The 17,256-nt window shown below is 35.6% G+C and overlaps 1 protein-coding gene across 1 annotated transcript in view; it reads left to right on the top strand.

The window, feature by feature from the left end:
- Positions 1-17,256, top strand: part of LOC127840455 (anoctamin-7-like) — an 81,230-nt gene that overhangs the window by 22,889 nt on the left and 41,085 nt on the right. Inside the window, exons 4-6 of the mRNA XM_052368873.1 lie at positions 2,390-2,517; positions 10,042-10,149; positions 14,048-14,184. Coding sequence (XP_052224833.1) covers positions 2,390-2,517; positions 10,042-10,149; positions 14,048-14,184 — 373 coding nt within the window. The remainder of the gene's footprint in view (positions 1-2,389; positions 2,518-10,041; positions 10,150-14,047; positions 14,185-17,256) is intronic.

Here is a 17,256-nt window from a genome sequence, read left to right as displayed (position 1 = left end):
GTTTCCTGAAATAGTTATAAAAAGCTTGTGCCTGTATCTCACAGAGTGAGGCTCATATTTTGAGCGTTCTGAGAAGGCAGGGGGGAACCAGCCTTATGAATTCTGGATGGCATAATGATCCATTAGTGCATTGCATGACAGGCCTTGAAATATGCTGGAATCAATTCACATTATCCATACCTTGAATTCCGGCAGCAAATATATGTTGACAGTTTCTATGGTTACTAAATTGTAGGTATTCAGATTAGTGGTTGAAAGATGCAGCAAGGGAAAACTTTTAAAAAGTATAACCCCCAAGTGAGGCACTCAACATGACATTTTAATGAACCAAATGGAAATATATGGGCTGTGCTCTATGAAAAGGGGGCTTAATGCATGTGCATAAATTGTTGCCCAGGTTAGCCTATGCAGTCCGTACAGGCTAATCAGGGACAACACTTTCCTCTTTTATGATTATGTTTGTTTCAAGAAAGTTTGTTCTTAGCAAATATCCAGTTTAGGTGTAGAGTGTCGTCCCAGATTAGCCTGTGCGGACTGCACAGGCTAATCTGTGATGGCACTTTACAATCTTGATTTTGACCCCCTTTTCACAGAGCACAACCCAAATAATTATATGCTTTGAGTTTACCATTAAAGAATATCATGTTACACAAATATTAGAAAACTATTAAAGAAATCAATTTTGGAGTGGTACAAATTACATGAATCTATTGAAAAGTGACTATGTTATGTTATATTTGTGATGTAATAGTGTTAAAATGTTGGCTAATTTTTATGCCCCCGAAGGTGGACATATAGTGATTGGACCATCTGTCCGTCTGTCCTTCCGTCACACTTTAAATTTAGGTTTTTTCATTAAGATTTCGAAAAATGCTCATAACTTCTATGTCCCTTCACATAGCAACTTGATATTTGGCATGCATGTGTATCTCATGGAGCTGCACATTTTGAGTGATGAAAGGTCAAGATCATCCTTCATGGTCAAAGGTAAAAAAACATGTATCAATGCGGCGCAGTATTGTGTTTCTGACAAACACATCTCTTGTTATGGATATTTTAAGAATGGGTTCAAGGTCAAGGAAAATGGCATCAAATGAGCCTCGCTCTGGGAAAACCAGGCTTAATGCATATGTGTAAAGTGCAGTCCCAGATAAGACTGTGCAGTCTGCACAGTCTTATCAGGTATGACACTTTTCGATTTTAAGAATTTTTTGTTTAAATAAAGTATATTGTAAATGAAAATCCAGTCAAGGTGGAAAATCACATCCCTGATCAGCCTGTGCAGACTGCACAGGCTAATCAGGGATGACACTTTATGCACATGCATTAAGCCCTGTTTTCCCAGAGCAAAGCTTAAATAAAACTTCTATGTGTAACTTTAAGTGCAAGTGAGCTTCCCATCACATGATTGTTCCAAATCCCCAAGAGGTTACAAAACACTGCTGTAAGCTGGTAATTTCCATGTACTTTGAGACAATGCTTACAGTTTATACGATTTTTTATTTTTATTTTTTTTATATATTTTTTTTACCTATTTATTTAAGCTCGATTGCGTTACAAGCCTAATCTTATATGAAACGCTCTCGAGTCGGTTTCCTTGGTGTCTATGGGGGAGATCTAAAGAACACTCCCACAGTGGGGGATATATATTAAATTATACGAATTAAATCTAACATCAATCATTCTTATGTCAATTAACAAGAAGAAGCCTCTCACAGAAGCTTAGCATTGTTCTCCAAGGACACACAACTGTTAAAATGCAATTCAAGTCACCAAGAAAACTATGTTGCCTTTTTAACTGTTTTCTGTTTAGCAGTATGTTGAACAGTATAATATAGTGGGCATTAATCTGCAATTCATATTTCAGAAAGCCATTAAATTACATTACAGCCAAAATAATAAAAATCACACAAATAAACATTCCAAAAAAATCCAACGAAAATGTAAGTGGTAAAAAAATTAAAATTTGCTCATAATTATTTATGAAAACATTAGTAAGTTCAATACATTTCATAGTTTGATGAGTAACATGTTATAGTGCAAGTTTAAAAAAAAAACAAATATTAACTTGGGCAACGTTTCATCAGACTGGGGAGAAGTGGATTTGATGTTCAAGACAACTTATGGTCAAGTGGAGGCCAAATCCTTGAAGTAAACCCCCAAGCATCTCTTAAAACTTTCAGTGCTGGAACCGAATTTTGAAGGCCTTTGCAAACAGTTTGGATCCAGATGAGACGCCACAGAACGTGGCGTCTCATCAGGATCCAAACTGTTTGCTATTCTGATAGTATTCTTTGAAAAAAAATCAAAGTAAATGCTAATTTAAAAAATTCAGCAGACAACATTTTAGCAGACGACAAATTTCCCAGCATGCAAAGGGTTATTGCAGATTTCATGCTGGTCTATGAGGAAGACATAGTTGAGCTGAAGTCTCTGGAGACTCAGAAGGGGTCCACGGATCACAAGCGGTACAAGTTCCTGGAGAGTCTGCGCAAGGCTGGACTGGAGATGGAGGAGGTTGGTACAGCATGGACTTAGGCCCAGTATGATTAATGCATTAAGTCAATATTATGACTGAACTTAAAGTTTTTATCAGTTTGAATATATAGAGGATATTTGTTGGATTCGGTGGATTATCGATTTTAATTCAGGAGTGACCATAGAAAATATATTTTTTCTTTGATCACGAGTAAATTGCAATCAATATTCCACCGAATCCAACAAATTTTCATTTTATTTTATGCTTTTTTTCACAATTTATATACATTGTTAAAGAGCTTAACTAAAGAATTTCGCCGGGATAATGACGTCATTTCGTCAAAAAATGACGTCATTTCACAGTCAACAGTGAAAATAATCAGTAATTTTCACTGATAATTTTCACTGTTTGAAACAGTGAAATTATCAGTTTAAATTCACTGATATTTTTCTATAAACCACCGGAAAGCATCAGATAAAATGTTCAATTTTGTGTTCACTGAAGTTTATTTTTAAGTTTTGTGTATTATTCTACCCTAAATTTCACAAGGATTATCATTATATTCTTATAGCTGAGATTTGAGATTGTTATTAAGCTGTTATTTCATTTGCTGAATTTAGCTAATAAATAGAAATCGTTCATAAGGGTGGGCCTAAAGCGCCTTAGGGAAACTAAAGTAGATTAATTAATGACAATAAATCTTTTGCTATTTTGTTTATTGGTGTATTACATGAATATATTTCAAACATATACATATTGCTTAATTGCTTATGCATGTTTATGAGCCACACACTTTGAAAGGGTAGCTTAATAAATGTGTGTAAAGTGCCATCCCAGATTAGCCTATGCAGTCCACACAGGCTAATTAGGGGGACAACACTTTCCGCTTGTATGGATTTTTTTGTTTAAAGGAATTCTCTTTTAAATGAAAACCTAGTCTAGGCTAGTTAATTCTCCACATAAGCTACAACTTATTGCAAGTAATTGTGTGCAAAAATGTTTGTATTTGACAAAAGTAATTGATCCGCTATTCAGATGGTGACATGTTGGTAGGTCTGATGGAGATATAATTTGTAGTCCTAACAAAGCAGCATGCGATAAACTCATTGAAGGAAGATTGATTTTTAGCGCCATACTTTCTAATTAGAGATACTATTACAATGACTGGTTATCTATATGGTGTTAATAATACAAACCTAATGCACCAGCTTGTAATACGATGCGGTTAACCCTTTGCATGCTGGGAAATTTGTCGTCTGCTAAAATGTCGTCTGCTGAATTTCTAAAATTAGCATTTTCTTCGATTTTTTTTCAAAGAATACTATCAGAATAGCAAACAGTTTGGATCTTGATGAGACGCCATGTTCTGTGGCGTCTCATCTGGATCCAAACTGTTTGCAAAGGCCTTTAAAATTTGGTTCCCGCACTGAAAGGGTTAAATCTTTTCCACTTAGAAACCCACTTTGACACATTTGAAGTCCTTTAGAAAGTAAAATGTATAATTGTAAACTCTTTCTTACTAGATTCAAGTTTTAAAGGCTTCGTGTCCAACCCTAAGATACTGATGAGTAGCAAACAGCATAAAACCTGAACAGTCTGCAAGTAACTCGCGGGCTGTTATGGTTTTATGCTGGTTGCATTAAAAGCCATTTTCACTTTGCTTCTTATGGGTGAAAGGGATAAATGACACTGATTTTGATCAACTGCAAAAGTGCTTTCAAGATGTAGTATGAAAGCTACATGGTTTTATAAATATTTCATTATACATTTAGTTTTTGGATTTGCTTTTTTGCCTCTTCTTGCTTGTACAGTAATCATTCCCAGCTCTAGAGGAAAAAATGTTACTATGCTAAAACTTAATAAATCTGTATTTTAGTATTTGACTGTATATTAAGATGTGTATAAATGATTGAGTAGTGGTATTATCTTTGATGGATGGATTTAAATGATTTAAACTTCTTTAAACCCCATTAGCCTTAGAGCAAATAATACATTATTTAAACTTCTCTAAAAAAAATTGTTTCAAGTAGTAAGATTGAATGATGTAAAATTTTAAAAGAAGCCAAGTACCATCTTTATCCTCTCTTATCCCATCTTTATCCTCTCTTATCCCATCTTTATCCTCTCTTATCCCATCTTTATCCTCTCTTATCCCATCTTTATCCTCTCTTATCCCATCTTTATCCTCTCTTATCCCATCTTTATCCTCTCTTATCCCATCTTTATCCTCTCTTATCCCATCTTTATCCTCTCTTATCCGACCATTTTGGAAAAAAATTAAATTTCGGAATTGAAATTTTTTTCGCGAAAAGACCACTGATATGGGGAGAATGAATTTAACATAACTAAAATATTTCAAATGAGAACAAAATGATTATATTAATTATAAGTTTTAGCTATATACTTTGTTAAATGTTATTGAAATAAACTTGAGGTATAATCATTAAGCAATTCTTTCTAAAAAATTATTTATTATATATTCATATTTTGAATGTTTTTCACCATTTTGCTTTGGGAATGGGTCCGTTTACACTAGGAAAGGGCCTGTTTATAGGCTTAGATTGTGGACAATTCATACAAGGGAATATTTACCATATGGCCAAATCATAATGAATATTCTAAGTATTTGTGTTAAAGATGATATTTGAGTTATAAGTAATAATTAGCTGAAAATTGAAAATGTTTTATCAGGTCATAACAAATTCAAAACTCTACTATGAGAATAAACACATATTCTTCCTCAACTCTGCTATGAGAATACCAGGGTTTTTTTTTAGAAAAAGGGGAAGACGCTGGACGCTGGGTAAAAGGGGAAAATCGAGCGCGAAAGAGACATATTTGGGGAAAAAATAAAACTGTTCATTTCAATGTCTATAAATCGCCTTCAGACTTCAGGGATTTTTTAGAAAAAGAGGCATGTCTCTGACCTTTTTGTTCTTAAACACATGGACAAGTATGATATTAAAGTCAAAGTCCTAAATAAAGTTGCAGGGGTAGATCTAATAATGGGAAAAGTTTTCAACTGGGGCCGGGGAACGATTTCAATATTGTGATTTCAATTTCATGATGAATGGGTTGACGATCTAGATCTGCTACAGTATTGGAAGGGAAAGGTGCAGCAGCTGACGATTGTCTACTTTCACAATAATCCGACAGTATTAATCGATGTTGATTACATGTACCTCCAAATCCTGCTGGGTTTCAACAGTTTTTGATGATTCATTCTTAAAAAATGTGTCAACGCAATTAATATTTTCCGAGTCCGAACGTTTTATTTTGTTTGTGTGTAAACGCCAATTGTGAGACTTTTTTCTGTTTTAACGTTTATACCCATCTTGGCTTTCACATAACCCGGATGAAAACTCGACTGGTTTCAGGTAATTAATTGACGAAACACCCTTCTCGCGCAAGACCGGAGTCCAGTAAAATAGTCACATGATTAATACGATTAGTTGCCTGGTTTCCATGACGTAATTTAAGAGCTATGTATAGAATCACTGGGATTCCCAGATTTGAGTGTTCGTCGGGAGAGAGAGAGAGAGAGAGAGAGAGAGAGAGAGAGAGATCGTTGTACATGGTACAAATTGGATAAGTGTCGACTTCCCTAAAGAAAAAAAAAAATTTCTTTGAGGGTAAAATATTATATTTTGGTGAAAAATTATATTTTTGGAGGGGAAATGGTAGTTTTAGGGGAAAAATTCTGGTAGGGGAAGACGCCGATTATCGGCGTCACTTTCTTTGTAAAAAAACCCCCTGAATACACACATATTCTTCCTCAACTCTGCTATGAGAATATACATGTATTCTTCCTCAACTCTGCTATGAGAATACAAACATATTCTTCCTTAACTCTGCTATGAGAATACACACGTATTCTTCCTCAACTCTGCTATGAGAATATACATATTCTTCCTCAACTCTGCTATGAGAATACACACATATTCTTCCTCAACTCTGCTATGAGAATACACCCAATTGATCATGATGGTAAAATTATTGTGGAGAATCTGAATTAACCCTCTCAGATGCAAAGTGAAAATGGCTATGTGCAAACAGCATAAAACCAGAACAGTCAGCAAGTAACTGTTCAGGTTTTATGCTCTTTGCTGCTCATCAGTATGTAAGGGTTGGAAAGGAAACCTCAAAATCTTGAAACTAGTGATAAAGGTCTTGAATTAAATATAACATCTAAGGGACTACACATGCGTCAAAATACGTATCTAAGTGGTAAAGGGGGAAAAAATAGATACGAATGAAAATAATTACTTAAGTATGTTTGTAATACAGAAGGTGGTTGTCTGTAGAAAATGTGAGTTGCTGGCATTGGTACAAGTTTCCTGCAATATAGCAATCAATTTTGATTCCCTAGTTGTCACATCTTTTCCAGTCTTTATTGACACATAATCTGCCTTAAGTGTCCTGTCCTTTTTCATGACAGAAACAAGAATATAAGATTGCCATTCTGTAAAGCTAGTCTCATTTGTTTCTGGCTGCAATTTGATTTATGAACAGAATATATGATTATGACAGCAGGGACAGATTGAAATGGATCGCGATACCGGAAATGGAAATTGTTGAGAGCTGTTAATGGCACATTATTGTTGAGAGCTGTTAATGGCACATTATTGTTGAGAGCTGTTAATGGCACATTATTGTTGAGAGCTGTTAATGGCACATTTGCCTAGTGTGGGGGACTTCAGTTGCAGTTAATGGCACATTTGCCTAGTGTGGGGGACTTCAGTTGCTGGTTGATATTGAAATGACGTGTGCTCTGGGAAGACAGGAATTAACCTTTTCCCCCATATAAGAAGTAAATAAGTCAAATGACTTTTGCAACCAGCATAAAACCAGAACAGCCTGCGAGTAACTCGCAGTCTGTTCAGGTTTTATGCTGTTTGCTGCTCATCAGTATATAAGGATTGGAAATGAAACCTTTAAAACTTGAATTTAGTAAGAAAGGTATTTAATTATATCGAACTTTCTATCGGACTACAAATGCCTCAAAATACGTATCTATGTGGTGAAGATTTAATGCTTTCAGCGCTGGAACCGAATTTTAAAGGCCTTTGCAAACAGTTTGGATCCAGATGAGACACCACAGAACGTGGCATCTCATCAGGATCCAAACTGTTTGCTTTTCTGATAGTATTCTTTGAAAAAAAATCTAAGAAAATGCTTATATCAGAAACTCAGCAGACAACATTTTAGCAGATGACAAATTTCCCAGCATGCAAAGGGTTAATGCATGTGCATAAAGCGTCCTCTCACATTAGTCTATTAAGTCCGCACGAGGTAATCAGGGACAACATTTACGGCTTTACTTTTTTCTGTTTCATTAATTCCACAATTTCAGCATGAGAATGCAACAAAAGGACTTCTTTTCAGATTTTAATTCATCTAAACTACAAGCATAGCCTGGAATCCTGTAAAATCTTGATTCCCAATGTGCTAATGTAACACCAGCCCTGCAGTGTATGTTAATGATGCAAATGACAGGCAGTTTCTGCTAGTAATTTGCAGATAATTATATCCCCAGATTGTCAATAATTTCACATACCATGTATGTCAGATGCAATTATCACACTCTAAAGGGATAATATGTGGCCAGAATTCTTTGGAAGTCAGTTTTTTAATTGGTCAATTTTATTGACTAGCTTTTATGGCTTTGCAGAGTGCTTTTATAATTTAGGTTAGAGGAAGAATAAATAAATGAGCATTGGCCTATGAAAGGGTTGCATGTGCATAAAATGTCATCTCAGATTAGCCTTTGCAGTTCACACAGGCTAATCAGCGACGACACTTGACGCCTAAACTAGAAATTTTGTTAAAAAGAGACTTCCTTTTATTTAAAAATACCATTAAACCTGGAATTTTTTCCCTGGCACTTTACGCTCATTGACTAAGCCCTGTTTTTCTAGAGCTCACATGTACGCTGATGTAGCTGAATATCATGTTCCTTATGTGTAGCACACCAAGAGCTCATGGGTAAAACCATATTAGTCCCATATTAATGTACCTCCTTGGTCGAAACTGACCATTTTAGCACTGTCAACTAAATGTTACCTATTTAGCCCAATTACATTGAAAGACTAATGAGCCTAAGTCCATCTCCTGGGAAAAACAAATAGTCTGTACCTGTATTATTTGTAAAGGGAGTACTTTATTTAAACCCTTTCTCGCTCAGAAGTAAAAATGGCTACACATATATATATGCAACCAGCATAAAACCAGAACAGCCTGAGAGTAACATGCAGTCTCGTTCTGTTTTATGCTGTGTGCTGCTCATCAGTGTTATACATGTAAGGTTGGAAATGAAACCTTGAACACTTGAATCTAGTAAGAAAGGTCTTAAATTAAATTTAACTTTCTAAGGGACTACAAATGCGTCAAAACATGTATCTTAGTGGTGTAGGGTTAATTATAATCTGTTTATGAAATTTGTTTTTGTCACAAATAAATGTCAATGTGGAACTAATTCCAGTTGTTTACCAGGTTTTCAAAAGGAAAAAACTGGTTATTTAAGATTTGCAAATGTCGGCAGGCGGGCTGGCGGGCGGGCAGAACAAGCTTGTCCATGCCATAACTTTGTCGTTCATTGTGAGATTCTAAAATCATTTGGTACATTTGTTCACCATCATTAGACGGTGTGTCGCGCGAAAGAATTACGTCGATATCTCCAAGGTCAAGGTCACACTTTGAGTTCAAAGGTCAAAAATGGCCATAAATGAGTTTGTCCGGGCCATTACTATGTCATTCATTGTGAGATTTTAAAATCATTTGGCACATTTGTTCACCATCATTAGACGGTGTGTCGTGCGAAAGAATTACGTCAATATTTTCAAGGTCCATTTCCTGGGGTAAACAAGAAGTCTGTACCTGTATGATTTGTAAAGTGAGTGCTTTATTTTAACCCTTTCCTGCTCAGAAGTGAAAATGGCTATATGCAACCAGCATAAAACCAGAACAGCATGCGAGCAACTTGCAGTCTGTTCAGCTGCTATGCTGTTTTCTACTCATCTGTATCATAGGGTTGGAAATGAAGCCTTTAAAACTTGAAACTATTAAGAGAAGTCTTCAATTAATTTGATTTTGTAATTGACTACAAAAGCATCAAAATTCATTTCTGACTGGGAAAGGGTTAAAGCATATGCGCTGCCCTGTGGAAATATGGGACTTAATGCATATGTATAAAGTGTTGTCTCAAATTAGCCTTTGTTGTCCACACAGGCTAATCAGGTACAACAATTTCCGCCTGAACTGGATAATAACAAAAAGAGACTTCCTTTATTAGCAACTACAATAACAGAAACAATGTCATCCTTGATAAACCTGTGCAAACAACATAGGCTAATCTGGGACAACACTTTATGGATATGCATTAAGCACCTTTTTCGAGAGTGAGGCTGATATTCAGTCTACCTGTGCTACTACAACAGTGTAGTGTTGGTTTCTCTTATATATGAGCCTCGTTCAGGAAAAACTGGTTTTCATGTTTGTGCATGAAGTGTTGTCCCAGATTAGCCTGTGCTGTCTAATGAAACAGTGTGTTGTTTGTTCCCCAGGAGCGTGTTGACATGGAGAGCAAGGCCATCACCTATGTGAAGTTGTACGCCCCCTGGGACGTCTGCTGTTTCTATGCTGAGGACTTGTGTATGAGAGCACCCCTACAGGTTTGTTAATAACCCTTGTTAGCTGACCTTTAGGCTCTTATTCACCATTTAAAAGACATATTTGAAGCTGGGTCAAGTGGGGTCAAAAACTAGGTCACCAGGTCAAGTCTTAAACAATTGTGTCTTGTTCTGAGAAAACTGGGCTTAATGCATGTGCGTAAATAGAGAATAACAGGTTACTGTCCCATCGTTTTGTAATATATCAGGCGAGGCTTAGAATGATATAACGGCGAGGCTTGCCGAGCCGTTATTTTATTCGTGCGGAGCCTGATAAGTTACAAAACGATGGGACAGTAACCTGTTATTCTGTTTATCATACCACACTCTCCTAAAAATCTGCAAAAAATCCATTTTTGATATTTAAAATGTACGCTGATTTTTGTGATCCGGCTTTTACACGTTGACATACATGTAGCAACGGCGTTCTAAAAGACGACACGAATAATCGCTTAGTTTAAACATCGTATTGTTTTCACTACGAATGGGAAGAGTACACCCGCTTTAATTATAAACATCTTGAATTGGATATCAGGTATGGATTGCAACAACAAATTTAATTGAAGAACACACTTCACCGAATAGTTTGGAGACGCCATTTTGGAGATGTGTATTGAAATTGACATTTTATGATGGTGTCAACATTGACATAAGCGCGTTAAATCGTTTGTTTAAATAGTTGAGGATTAGCATACAGTTATCGCTTGTCTTGACTTTCTGTGCAACACTAACACTTGCGAGTGCAATGACTATATCGATATTTAGACTAATTGTCCCATTGATGACGTCATTTAACTTCTGTAGTGGGGGCTGTGGTGATTTTAAAAAAAATAAACGTTTTTGTGATTTATGACTTTAAACTAGAATAAAATATGTACGTTCTTAGTATCAAATTGTTTGTTTTGTTGAACCTGATTCATGTTGATAGAAATGGTTGACTTTATTGCAAATCCCACATAACTCCAATCATTGACTGATATAAGAACTTCCTGTTGACCATGATATTAAAAAATATATCAGGCAACGTTATATCAGGCAGATATCAATGTGTAGGTATGATAAAGTGTCGTCCCAGATTAGCCTGTGTAGTCCGCACAGGCTAATCAGGGACGACACTTTCCGCCTAAACTTGATTTTCTGTAAGGAGGGACTTTGTTAAAACTAAAAATCACAAAAGCAGAAAGTATCGTCCCTGATTAGCCTATGTGGACTGCACAGGCTAATCTGGGACGACACTTAACGCACATGCATTAAGCCCTGTTTTCTCAGAACGTGTCTCAATTGGTTTACCTCTAAACTCAGGTCAGCGTTTCAGGTTCACCATGGCACTCTTTGTTTCATGGTTTATGTTTATGAAGGTTTAAGTTGTATACTGTATATAGGATACAGAGAGGCAATATGTTGTCAATGTGTTTTATCACATGCTATACCCTGTTTCCCATGTAATACAACCATTACATATTTTTTATATTACACATATGTTATACGGTAGATTCCACTTAATTGAATATCGGATAATCAAATAATTCTGTTAATTGAATAGAAATTGAAAACACCAAACCATTTGCATCTCTTCCCCGTGTAAAAACTCCACATATTCTGATAGGAAATATGGCATATTTGGGTTAATTGAATAGCCAATTTTCTATTGCACACTATAATCCACACTATAATCCAGCAAAAAATTTCATTAATTTCCAATTATACGCATCGTATCGATGATTTTGACAGACACAATCAATTGACTGCCTTTGTTTTCATTTCACGCCATGCATGTATGCAGTGTCTGTCAAGTGTCACGTGACTAACAGGTGTAGTATGTAAGTACAATGCAAACACAGGAGTCTCCGGTGTGCAGTCAGGTGCAAACTTTCGAATGCAAACTGTCGAGTAACACACTTCAACAGTTTGTTGTTGCTTAGAAACAATTAGAGTGTGTTGCTGATTAGAAAAAAACTGTTGACGTGTCTTGCTCGACAGTTTGCAATGGGGGATGGAATGTTACACTATATTCTTAGTTCGTGTATATGAACCTACACTACTGCATCACAGTAAATCATATCTAAACATGATGTCAAACAATAAAAAATGCACACATTTGTCAAAACATCGCAGTCTTAACACTGCTGATCATGTTTTCACAATAACTAAAATTAAATCCAGTATTGACCAGATTTTTCGGTATATCAGTACACAGTACATTATCTGTTTCAGTACTAAACTACCTGAAAAGAGCATAACGTCAAAGATACAGCATTCTCCTCGCTACAAAGTTTTCCTTAGACAGTGTATATACACCCACGCTAATTTTTGTGCGCTTTTTACTAGGACAATACATGAGCAATAGATGTTGCAAGCGTAAGCGTTGGGTAAGCAATAAAATGAAAATGGGAAAAATCAGTACACGCACTGTATGGCGTGACATTGTACATTGCCGCATAATTTTCGCTAGCTTTTTGTTGGGGGCAAAAGAAATACATGTGGACGTTTTATTTAAAGCTAGAAAGTGTGTTTTGGATTACAAAATTTGTATTCTCCTTTGGGAATTCAACAAAACATTTATATTATATTAATAATGGATTCAATATTTAATTCCAATATAAACTTTTTTAAACGCTTAACGTGTCAACAATGTTTTGATTATGCATGAAAAGCACAATTTCCAGAAGGATTACACCCGATGAGTGATAACATCGGAAATATAACTGATTCCGTATAATTGAATACTCCTGATAATTGAATATTCGATGGTGGCAAATGGGCTATTCAATTAAACGAAATCTACTGTACAACATTTATAAGCGTTTTCATCGGCTTAATATACGTTTATTGACCAATTGCATTTTGTTATTTTGCTGAAATGACGTTGAACGCCAAATGACGTCTTGAAATGTAAACAACATTCGGGATTTAGCATTATGTTTGCGTAAATATTTATTTAATTTGCTCATTTAAAAATCGTGATAAAAAATATCTGACACTCTTCATGTCATACCATATTTTATTAAACTCATTCAGGAAATTCGTTAGTAAGCTCGTCAAAGGCTCGCTTACTAACAAAATTCCTGAACTCGTTTAATAAAATATGGTATGATATGACAACTTGTACCAGATCCTATATATATAGCCTCTTGACATGGAGAGAGTTTATAGTTTCATCAGTGCTTGTTTGAATTAAACTAAAATTAAGCACATTTTCTTGTTCTCTTGAGTGTATATTTAAATATATGACAGCACACTGAAGTTATATTTTGATGTGAATTTGTTTATCTTAACTTGTAAAGTAACATGCATTATATGCCTTGATACTTAAATATTTTGTACCATGTAACTGATAGAGGGACATCATTCTTCAAAATCACTCAAGAAATGTATTAAATTTGATCCCACTCTGGGAAAATGGAGCTTAATGCATGTGGGACATAGAGAATAAAAGGTTAGTTTTGATTATAGATCAGGTTTATCCTGCGAGGCTTAGAAAACAAAAAGCACATGCCTTTGCGAGTGCTTTTTCGTTTTCGTGCCGAGCAGGATAAACCTGATCTATAATCAACACTAACCTATTATTCTTTTTATCCCACTTTTTTATTCATTAAACCTTGATATTTAAACAAAACTGGATATTTTCGCTTGATTTATGATGTCATTTTGTCGAAAAAATGACCTCATGACGTGCCGTTGATTATAGCAGAAATTTAATCAACGGGGCTTTATACAACCGAATTCGCTGTAAAGTGGGATAAAATTGACAAGTTTAACAACAATCCATTATAGGCTTAAAGTGTTGTCCCAGATAAGCTTGTGCAGACTTCACATTCTAATCTGGGACAACACTTTCAGCACATGCATTTAACGCTGTTTTCTCCGAGCTCAGCCCTCTTCATATTTTTGCCATTATCAGGCGCACCCAAACCCATCTTCCAACTGGTCAGACTCGATTTTGAAGACACTCCACATCCCCAACATGATGCATGTGGAGGTGCCCAACAAACCACTTGACTTCTACACATGCCCCTTTAAAAAGTCCAAACTCAACAGGTCAGTGTGCAGTGCTTTCGGTCTTATTCCTAATGAAAAAGTATATATTTTTCCTAATTGGGACCTAAAAATTCACAATTGAAGGTTTGAAAAGAGATTTTTTTAATATTTTTAGCTCGCCTGAGCACAACGTGCTCAAGGTGAGCCTTTGTGATCGCCTTTTGTCCGTCGTCCGCCGTGCATTGTCCATTGTCCGTTGTGCGACGTCAACATTTGCCTTGTTCACTCTCTAGAGGCCACATTTATTGTCCAATCTTCATGAAATTTGAAGCGAAGATTGGTTTCAATAATATCTTGGATGAGTTCGAAAATTGTTACGTTTGCTTGAAAAACATAACTGCCAAGGGGCGGGGCATTTTTCCTTTTATGGCTATATATGGCTATAGCAAAATCTTGTTAACACTCTAGAGGCCACATTTATTGTCCGATCCTCATGAAACTTGGTCAGAAGATTCATCCCAATGATATCTTGGACGAGGTCAAAAATGATGTCCGTTGGTTGAAAAACATGGCCGCCAGGGGGCGGGGCATTTACCTTATTTGGCTATAGTAAAACCTTGTTAACACTCTAGAGGCCACATTTATTTTCCGATCTTCATGAAACTTGCTCAGATGATTTGTCCCAATGATATCTTGGATGAGTTCAAAAATGGTAACCTTGGCTTGAAAAACATGGCTGGCGGGGCATTTTTCCTTATATGACTATAATTTATGGCTATAGTAAAATCTTGTTAACTTTCTAGTTTGCTCAATCTTCATGAAATTTGATCAGAACGTTTCCTGTGTAATAAAGTTTGGTTTTATTATGTCAATATTATGTGACATTAACTGTATTATGTAATTTTTCATAACACAGAATTTTCATAGTTAACATAACTGTTTTAGTCATTAACACTTATGATACGCCTTTCAACTAAGAGATAACTGAAAGAAAGACAACATGTACATGATTTTGCAGTATTTATACAGTATTTATCTCCCATGTTTAACCTGGTTCAGTAATCTATTTTTAGTTCTGCTCTGGAGTTTGGGAAGATATTGATCATTGATAAATGCACTGTTTTGAGGGAAAATTGACTACTTTGCCATTGATCTCTTCTGAACTGTATAAAATAAGCTGTTTTGGCTGATTTAAACACCTCTTGATGCTTTCATGAAAAGTTTACAGCTCTTGAAAAAGGTTGGAATTTTGAAATAATTAAACTCTAAATTATTTTTAACACCAGCATCAAGACATTTTGGCATTATTTTCTAAATTATTCTTATTATTTAGATTATTTTTATTTGGCATTTTCTAAATTAGAAAGACTCTATTCTATTTCAATAACTTTAGTAAATTTTTCTTATTTTTACATTTGATTCACTGCAGTTTCCTAATCTCCATAAATATTGTTCTTTAGATTAAATTAGACCTATTTTGTAAACTAGATTTTTGAAGCACTTTCTAGACTAACAGTAACTTATATTTATATCAGTTTTTTGACAGATTTTGAACTTCTATTTACATTCATTAAGGTATTTGCTGTATGTTGTTCATTTTTGTAACGATACTTAGATTCTTTAGACTTGGCTTGTACCTGTTCTTAATTTTCTGTCATTGTTCTTCATTTTCCGAGTTCTTGGAATAAAAATTAGTTATTTTTGTAAAAGCTGCCTTGGTTTTCACTTATAAATAAATTCTTTGAGTGTATTTAGGCGTCCCTGACTGAACGCCTTTAGTTAATTGAATATAACCAGTCAGTATAGTCATCCTGACCGGAAATAAGAGTTCGTCAAATAAATATTTCAGCGTTACATAAATGCTCACAAAGTGACATAACTTGTAACCGTCCTGTGACCGGTTCATTTGCGTAAGCGAAGGAGACCGCACTACCACACCTGGATAGGACAGTTGAGTTCAATAACGGTTTGGATTGGTAAAAAAACATGGCCGCCAGGGGGGGCGGGGTCTTTTTCCTTATATTTATATAGTAAAAAAGCTTGTGAACACTCTAGAAGTCACATGTTTTGCCTAATCATCATGAAATTTTGTCAAAACATTAGTTATGTGGATGTCTCGGACGAGTTTGAAAATGGTCATGATCAGTGAAAAAAACATGGCCGCCAGGGAGTGGGGCAGTTTTCTTTATATGTATATAGTGACAACATGTGAACAGTCTAGAAGACACTTTTTTTCCCAATCTTAATGAAATTTGGACATATCTTGGAAGAGTTAAACAACGGTTCAGGTCTGTTAAAAAAAACATGGTCGCCAAGGGGCCATTTGTTGTTCATTCTTCATGATACTTGGTTAGAACATTTGTTCCATTGATATCTTGGGCTGCAAAGAACAGGTAATTTCTTTTTATCTCAGGTGAGCGACTTTGGGTCTTTCAGGCCCTCTTGTTTTTTAGGTTTTTAACATTATGTTTATCTTCCACGCAGTTCTGTAAGTTGAAATTTAATGAATTTATTATTGAAACACTTTTATTCTCAATTTAGAGCATTTCTTTGCAAAACTTCAACAACACTTATTTCCAAATTTAAGTAAAAATGCCACTATTTTTCCCAATCAAAAAGGACCCGGCCCCTTGCATTCTCAAAATGGTGAAGAAATACACTGGTGTGTTTTTTCACAATCTTGAGATGGGGCTGGGGCCTGTTGGGTTGGGAAAAATTGCGGTGTTTTGGGACATTGATGTTTTTTTGTGCTAACAAATATGGTAAAATTGAAGAATTCATACGTGGCTTATATCTCCCTCTCATGAATACTAAAACTTTATGTAATTATTTTGATTGATTGAAATGGATTGACAGATGGGTGGATGGAATATTGGATAAGTTGATGGATTGAGGGAGATATTGTGGGTATGTAAATGATGTGTTTTTGTCCCTTACACAATAATCATAACAATAACCTTGTCAATATCCATTTTCTCCCTTCCACATACTAGATGTGTTTTCCATATGCAGGTTCCTCCCTTCAACACACTAGATGTGTTTTCCATATGCATGTTCCTCCCTTCCACACACTAGATGTGTTTTCCATATGCATGTTCCTCCCTTCCACATACTAGATGGGTTTTCCATATG

The sequence above is a fragment of the Dreissena polymorpha genome, chromosome 8 (assembly GCF_020536995.1).
Source record: "Dreissena polymorpha isolate Duluth1 chromosome 8, UMN_Dpol_1.0, whole genome shotgun sequence".
NCBI classification, from domain to species: Eukaryota; Metazoa; Mollusca; class Bivalvia; order Myida; family Dreissenidae; genus Dreissena; species Dreissena polymorpha.
Note: the sequence above shows the minus strand (reverse complement) of the source record. Positions and strands in the feature narration are given on the sequence as shown.